Genomic DNA, 8118 nt, shown 5'->3' with positions numbered 1-8118 from the left:
TAATTATATTATATCGAAACTAAAAATTATTTATCAAATAAAAATATATTAAAGTTACTATATTATTATTAAAAATTTAATTATTTTTCTATGATAAATTTAAATATTTATTTTATTATCAAATATTTGATTATTTCAGTATATAACTTATATAAATATACATAGAAATATAGTGATTATTTTGGTTAACATAAAAATTTAATCTATAATTAGCACATAAGGTAATATAAGAGGGGAACACAAGATTCTTCTTCCAATTTTACACACATACTTCAATATCATTATTCTTATTCTTATTAGGTTCTACATACAAAGACAAATTTACCCCTAGTTCCTACAGAGCCACATATACAGCTTGTTGACTCTAATCTACTTCAACAAGCTTGGGCTTATTTTCAAAACTCTAGTGCCTTATTCCATATTAACTTGCAATACTATGTTCTTTGTTATGGGCACACAGATCCTATTACAAGAAATTCAAGATCATACTATAGAATTTAGTATTACTAAAAAAAGAAAACTTGTCTACCATAAAAGGAAAAAATTTAGTAACCTATTGTGCTAGGGTGTTTTCCAAAGGGCTCTTGCTGTTCTGTTGAGATATTATAGATTCAAAGGCACCAACCAATGCCTTAACCTTGCTTCTCTGGATCTCAACAAGTTTATTTGCAGTTTCCTCAATCACATTGTTCATCAATGCCTCCCCATATTTCTTTCCCTTCAAATTATTCCTCAAAACAACACCTTGTGTAGCTTCACCCTTAGCATTATTCCACAACATACTTCCTCTCTTGAACTTTAGCTTCCTTGGATTGTGTCTTTTCTCAGTTTGAGTTTCAACCATTTGCCTGCTAAAGATCTCAACTTTTCTTAACACTTGGCCCTCCTCCTCTTTAGAGCATGAAATTTCATCTTTTCTAGGCTTGTCATTCTCCTCAGCTTCCAAAGTATTATTATTGTTCACATTTTCCATGCATGCAATTCCATTGCTTCCTGAAGAAGTATCCTCCCCAAACTCAGTGGTTGCTTTTTCAGTTTCGATTCCGCGTTCTTCGGATGAGGATTGAGTGAGCGGTGAATTGGAGAGGGATGATTCGGTATCCGGGCTTTCATTTTGATGATCGGATTGCAAAGTTTGGCTTTCGTTTTCAACCTCGAGAATATACAATGTCTTTTCCTCAACCTCATTGTGTTGTGGTTCAGGATTTTCTTTTCTAGGCTTGGTTTGGTTCTTGAGATTAGAGGCAATTTTCAGGCTTTTGTGCTTCCTTGCATTAATACTTGGAATTCTCTTGAGAGAAGCTTTCAATGATGGCAAAGAAACTCTTGAAGGTGAAGCTACTGCGGAAATGACTTCCCTCTTCTTTTCGATCTTAATCTCCCTACTCTTACTGCCACCAAAGTCCATTGAGGAGTTCTTAGAAACCGTTTTCCTCGTTGCCTCCGCGTTTGCATTCACAAAAATCACATGCTTGTCAGACAACTCAATATCTTTTGAAGAAGGCTTCTTTGATGAAGTTCCAATTATTTTCGCCGTTGAAATCAGTGGAGTCTCCTCCTTCTTGGAAATTTCTCTTGAAGAAGTTCCTTCCCTCATTTTCTTGGCCAATGATGTTCTGTTCCTGTTCATTGGAACTTCATTCCCAATTTGTTTTTGACTGTCTGAAGTATGAGAATTTTGGACCATAGATTTAACTGATTCGGTGTTCTTGAACACTGATATCTTTTGCATTGCTTTTGAATCAAGCGATGCTCTACGCTTGTCAACAAAGATAGTTACCCCTCCGATCACCTCTTCCGAATTTCGCCGAATAATTTTTCTTTCGCCGCTTTTAGGAATAGAAGGTCTCTTCTTTGCTTCAGTTTCCTCATTCTTCCCAAATTTACAATGATCATGACAGGAGCCAGTGGAAGATCTTAGATAATGAGGAAGAGCTTTTTGTTCACCAATTCCAGCACTTAATTTTCCGGTGGAGTGCCTTCTGAATTCACCCCGACCGGACATGGGTATTTCTGTAATCATTGCTATATCGATGTTCGAGGGAGCCATGAATCAGATAGGAGATGAGGAATGCAGAACAAGATTCAGAGCTTGACCACTGAAACAAGGATAACAAAACCACCTTAGAATGATGCAAATACAAATATACAATACAAAATGGAAACTTATGAAAATGCCTATTAAAACAGAAAACTAAAAACAAAATGTGCATTCAAAATTTATAGTCATAGTACATAATTTAAGGGTAAACAATAAACATCAAGAATGGTAAGGTGACAAAGCATGAAACTATATCAACCAAAGTGCATCATATCATGAAAAATATTTACTACCTCCAAATCAAAATCTTTGAAAGTTGGAGAAAGAAATTATTTTTAAAAAACTCAATCTCAATTTAGGGAAAACATTTTATGAATGCTTAGCAGAATGCCAAGGCAACATCAGAGTTACTTGTTTTGCATCTGATTCTTCTCCATAAAATCTAGGATTCTAGAAATACACACAAATTAGGATTACATGAAACAATAAATGCAACAGCAAGAAGCCAAAAAGGCACAAAAATCTTGTAAAGAAGCGATAGCTTCAAACACTAAAATAAAAAAATAAAAAATATTAAAAAAAAGAAGAGAGAGGCTCCATTCAATAAACTACTAAATTTTACAAACATGCCTTTGAAATGGAAAAGAAAATCATACATCTTGAAAACAATTAAACATATATTATATGAGTATAAATTATGCACCTCTAAGCTTTAATTAACTGTACCTAAATATAAAAGGCATTTAAAGTCACATCACCAAAGTAACCTTTCATCTAAGGAAGAAATCAGTGAAGAAGAAACACAACAATAGATTCAATCTGGGAAATTTGAATTACAAACACTATGATCAACTTGAAATTATTACAGCAGATGATCAAATGCATCAGAACATTCATTCAAAACAAAATCAGGAACATGCAGCTCCCTTTTCATGCCAACACCACACACACATTTCAAGAAAAAATTCATATTCATATTCAGAAGAAACCATCACCTTGAACTGGTTCACCAGTAAGAAAAGCACATCAGAAAAATCAGACAACCATAATGCTGAAGCAATGTTTATATCTTCACAAAGCACCACCGTAAACAAAACACACCCAAATGAAGCCAAAAAGAGATGTATAAGGAGAGTAGCATACCCATCTCAATAATCCAATCAAGATCATACATTTATGTGAACCCACATGATAATTTTTGAAGCTATAACGGGTAGTAGCATTTACCTTTTGTTATATACAGAGTTTTCAGAGCAGAGAAAACAGAGGATGCTGCAACAGAAAGAGAAGAAAAAGGAACAGAACGTAACAGAGTGAACACTGAGCCACTCCTTTATTTAGTTGGGATTAAAAAAAAAAGGATTTTGCTTTGAGATTTGAACTGCATGCAAAGCAAGTAACTGTTTCTGGTTTGTTTCGTTTCCTATGTTTCGGTGAACTCTGTTTCTTCTTCAGTGCGCGTTTGTTATAAGAGAGAACATTGGATTTCTATTCTTTTTCTATTTTTTAAAAAAAAAAAGAGTAAAAATATTATTTTTGGATCTTTTTTGGGGTCCCATTTGAAAAATCTTAATCAAAATTCGAAATTTAATGCACCAATATTACTAGTTAAAGGAAAAAATATATTTAAAATGACATGCAATTAAAAACAACTTATTAATGTGGACTTGGTAAAATTGTAAAGATAAAGACAAAATTTCTTCATATGAATATTAATTTTGGTCGTTGAAAATTAATTTTGGTCATTGCAATTCTTTTTTATTTTATTTTATTTTATTTTTTTGGTGACTGTCCTTTTTTACTATTTAATTTCAAATTCTGATTTTCTGTAATTATTAACATGTATTTTCAAAATGTATACTCTTTTTGGAGTTTCTTTCTTATCTCTATGTTCTGTTTATAAAAGATGTATTCTGTTAAAAACAGAAAAAGATAATCTTTAAGAACAAGTGAACAATCTGCTAAAATGCTCAAGCAAAACGACTTAATGAAACATGTCGTTTACGTCTCAATTATCTACCTGAACTTTTATGTACAAGTTAAACAAAAAAAAAAAAGACATGCAAACTTTCCATAATTCCTATGATCAAGACATGTATGTCTTTTTCAACCTAATAAAAGGACTGTGTCCTATCTTACTTCAGATATTATAAGAAACTCGACATCCGATATGCAAGGACAAGTTAATTAGAAAGAATTAAAAACTAAAACCCAACAAACAGCACAATATGGTTTGTCAAATAACTAATAAGGAATCTTCAAGGAAACAACTAATAAGGGAAGAATCGACGTGTGTTTTTGTCATTTTCGAAGATATTCTTGTTGCTCATAGTGCTTCAGTCCTTCTCTAATCTCGTGTCCAGGCTTGTAGAGCTAACAAGTTTTATCCTATTTAGTAGATAGTTTTAAGCAAGATGGTGAAAGGGACGCTATAATTTTATGTGGCAAAAAAAAAAATCTTTGGATTTAAGGTCAAATTTTATCATATTGTCGTTAGATCAACTATGTTATATGAAATGAAATATGAATTTAATTTTAATGCACTGTCAGTATAAAGTAGTTTTACACGTGCATTCAATTACGTAATGTCACATAGTAAAAATAACTATCTTTCACATTGACTGCGTGAATCATTATCCAATAAAACGGATGTGATTGTACGACTGTGTAAAACGTTTTACACTATCAGTACATCAAAATTAAACTTATGAAATATTGGCGACAAAAGATAAACATGAGCATAAATTTAGAATGACAGAATAAAAATATTTAAATAGAAGCTCAGATTCGAATCTTGTGATTTGAACTATGACTCATCGGCCAACTAATAGTTAGTTAAGGTCCCAATAGTATCAATTTGTTGTGTGTTTTATGTTTTAAGGTGAATTTGCATCTCACATCTAGATGTTGAGACACTACTAATCAACATGGTAATTTTGAAATTACTATTGGGTTGTTTCCACTACTATACTTGGAATATTATTTTCAGAATGGCCGATAAACAAGGTCAATCATTTTTGCTAGTGCACCTTTCAGGTTCAGGTATTTCACTATGTTATTCACAATATTTATTAAAAGGATATTTAATGGAATATGCCAAGAATGTTTCCTACTCTACCTTCATATAAGACAATACCATCGTGTATTACACACATCATGCACTATTATTATAATTTAATGATATAGATTGAATTATAGAACAGATGCCACTCTCTTATCATTCATAAACATATGATTTCCAAGTGGTAGGTAGTGTACTTATAACTGAATCATGTGTCAGCAAATTGCATTTCAGAATCAGACTAAATTGATCCCACAACGAGAATCAGCTATTTTATCTTCAGAAAAATCTTAAATTGCTCTGCTTCATGATCTTGAGAAAGTGAACATATCAAGACATACACACAAAATAGATATCACAGAGAGCAAGACCTTCAAGCAGACAATAACAAGACAAACAATTCAATAGGTACATGCATACTTACAACTTTGCAAAAATAGTACAGCTAAAACAAATGCTGTATTATAAGGAACATACATGTCTCTACACACAGCAAACTAAAAGAATTTTTTTTTTTTTTTTTTATATTGATCCACTTGATAACTACACCAGATCTGTTCTTCAGAAGCTCCAAAACTAATGGAGCAACCATTTGCAACAAGGAGAAGGCACAAGCTTTGATTCTTTGCCATATTCACTCCGCATGCTTGGTAGCGGTCAACAAGGTTATGCTAAAAACTGAATCCACAACCTCCAACATTGAAAGAAGAATAACCAAGCTTCTAAATAGCGAAGTCGGCTAATTGCAAGGAAATCATAGTAGATTAAGGGGGTACTAGACGAAGAAAGACAGCCTTCGCCTTCTTAACACCCGCATTGCAATCTCAAGTGATAATTTCCCTGATAAGCCAATCCAAACTAGGATATGCAAAGTACAAGATGAGAAATGATGGGAGAGCAAACACAATGGTAATAAGTATATACAGAGCCAAAATGGCTGCACTGGCCGGTATTGCATATAAGACAATCAAAAGAAATACGATGATCAAGGGGAACTTTGCTGTCAAGTGAACAAATAAAACCAGGGACTTGCGAATAGATGTATGCAGTCTTTCCATACTGAGGTAGTTACCAGTATTGTGATGAAACCGATTGGAACTCAATGACTCTGGATGGAGAACTTGTCCCCTCCTAGTGTTGCCATGGTTTAATTGGCTTCCTGTAGCAAAATTGTCCCTATTTGGAAACACTGGATGATGATGATGATGATGATGATCCCCATATGAAGTTGAATGGGTCTTCACTCTATCACCATTCATACTCTCAACCATCCAAAGAAGAAAGTAGTTCTTGTGAGGGAATCTCAGATTTCCCCGATAAACTAAACGGAAAGATAGAAGGTTGCACCATGGGCAGGAGATAAAAAGTGGAAGCTGAATTGGAAGTGTTGGAAATTTAACCACAGCCCATTGCAGTCCCAGGATGCAATTTTTACATAGGGTGTGACCGCACCACAAAACATAAGGCACATTTTCGACAATGTTAAAAGATTCCCAGCATATTGGACATTCCAGTCCTTCTTCTCTGCTCACAATAGAAGTCTCATCGTCGGAACATTCTGAAGTAGCGTGAGATGGCCTTGCACACTCGTTTCTCTGACCCACACTCCCAACAATGCAATTCGAAGCAAAGTTCCACATACTGAATCACAGTGGGTAAAACAACCAAGAAGAAAGCATCATTTGGACCTCATTGTGACAGTTAACGACTAACCCAAATCATCAAGTCCAGAAGCATGTCAAGGGGTTCAGAGTTGTCTCATGGTTAATCCTAATCCCAAAATAAAAATGATCAGAACAGTAACTTAATGTTTTCATGCAATAATGAGAAAAATGCCATCGACAGAATCAGAAACGAAATCATGTTACCTAATCTTATACATGCACTTGACACACTTTATACAATCATAATCAATCAGGAAACAAGATCAAATGTCATGATTAGTAATCCATATCACTACCTCCCTTATACATGCATTTGACAACTTCTCACAGCATGATTAACTATAAGTACAATACCCTTGTGGTTTGTGCTACTGTTAAATATGAATGTAATTCCCTTCGCTTTTTACAAAACAACATAGCCACAGAATGACAGAAAGCTAAAACTTTTGAATTTGGAAGCCTAACAAGTAACAACATTTGAGACCAAGATCAATCAGTCAAGCATCATACAGAATGCAAAATAGAAAAAACTACACAGTTGCCAATAACCTATTAACCTAGTAAGAAATTAATCACAACAGAACATGCATTTGTCTAAAAAATAAACAATACATAAAAACCTAATATCTCCACTAATATCCATCTGAATAATCAAAACAAGGGAGAAAAATAGGTTTCAATTCCTCGACATTTCTTCAATCCCCCACCCAAACAAAAAAAATCGAATCAATGAGACATTTCGTCAATCTAATTAATTAGTTACACAATCCAAACAGCGGAAATTGAAAACAAATTCAGAAATGCAAATGCCGAACGAGCTGAATCGAAGTTCAAAAATCAATCGCAACCCATCAAATAAAAGAAAAAACCCTAATAAAAAAAAATGAATTGCTGCGCAACATTGATGAAATTGAATGCACAGGAAAGAAGATAGATGAGTACCAAACGGTGGAAGCGATTGCAAGCAACAAATTTTGAGGTTATAGAGAGAAAAAAGGGTTCTTTTATTTTCCGTGTCATTGTTGTGTGTTGGTTTCTCTCTCTACAGAGACAGAGGTTTTCTCCGGAAACATGGAGCAGCTTCTTCTCTTCTCTCTCTGACTGAGATCTTTCAGCCAAGTGGCTCCTAAAACGACACCGTGTCATTCACCCCCTTCCTTTCTTCGTTTTAGAACTTCAATAATCCAATTCATCATTATTCATTTTTCTATTTTTGGAAAAAGGAACAAACATCAGAGATATTTTCTTCTACTCTTTTTTGTCTACATTGTTGGGCGATTTTAAATTTTTGGTTTTAGTAATTAATAATATAAAATTAATTTCATTACTTTTATACCATTTATAATAAACAT

The 8118-nt window shown here is 33.7% G+C and overlaps 2 protein-coding genes across 3 annotated transcripts; both read right to left on the bottom strand.

Annotated features, from left to right (window-relative positions):
- Window positions 1-248: 248 nt before the first annotated feature.
- Window positions 249-3540, bottom strand: LOC107635373 (uncharacterized). 2 transcript variants are annotated; one of them, XM_016338843.3, is made up of 2 exons: window positions 3269-3540; window positions 249-2099 (listed from the first exon to the last, which is right to left on the bottom strand). In XM_016338843.3, the coding sequence occupies exon 2, from the start codon at window positions 2048-2050 to the stop codon at window positions 554-556; it is 1497 nt and encodes a 498-aa protein (XP_016194329.1). In that variant the 5' UTR covers window positions 2051-2099; window positions 3269-3540; the 3' UTR covers window positions 249-553. The 2 variants fall into 2 exon arrangements, with proteins under 2 accessions (XP_016194329.1, XP_020977713.1); XM_021122054.2 differs by lacking the exon at window positions 3269-3540 and adding an exon at window positions 3037-3259.
- A 1915-nt stretch (window positions 3541-5455) lies between these two features.
- LOC107635372 (uncharacterized) lies at window positions 5456-6870 on the bottom strand. Its single transcript, XM_016338841.3, has one exon. It carries the CDS (start codon window positions 6740-6742, stop codon window positions 5927-5929), a length of 816 nt encoding a protein of 271 aa, XP_016194327.1. The 5' UTR covers window positions 6743-6870; the 3' UTR covers window positions 5456-5926.
- Between the last annotated feature and the right edge of the window lie 1248 nt (window positions 6871-8118).

This window comes from Arachis ipaensis, chromosome B4 (assembly GCF_059453495.1).
Source record: "Arachis ipaensis isolate K30076 ecotype BB chromosome B4, ASM5945349v1, whole genome shotgun sequence".
NCBI classification, from domain to species: Eukaryota; Viridiplantae; Streptophyta; class Magnoliopsida; order Fabales; family Fabaceae; genus Arachis; species Arachis ipaensis.
Note: the sequence above shows the minus strand (reverse complement) of the source record. Positions and strands in the feature narration are given on the sequence as shown.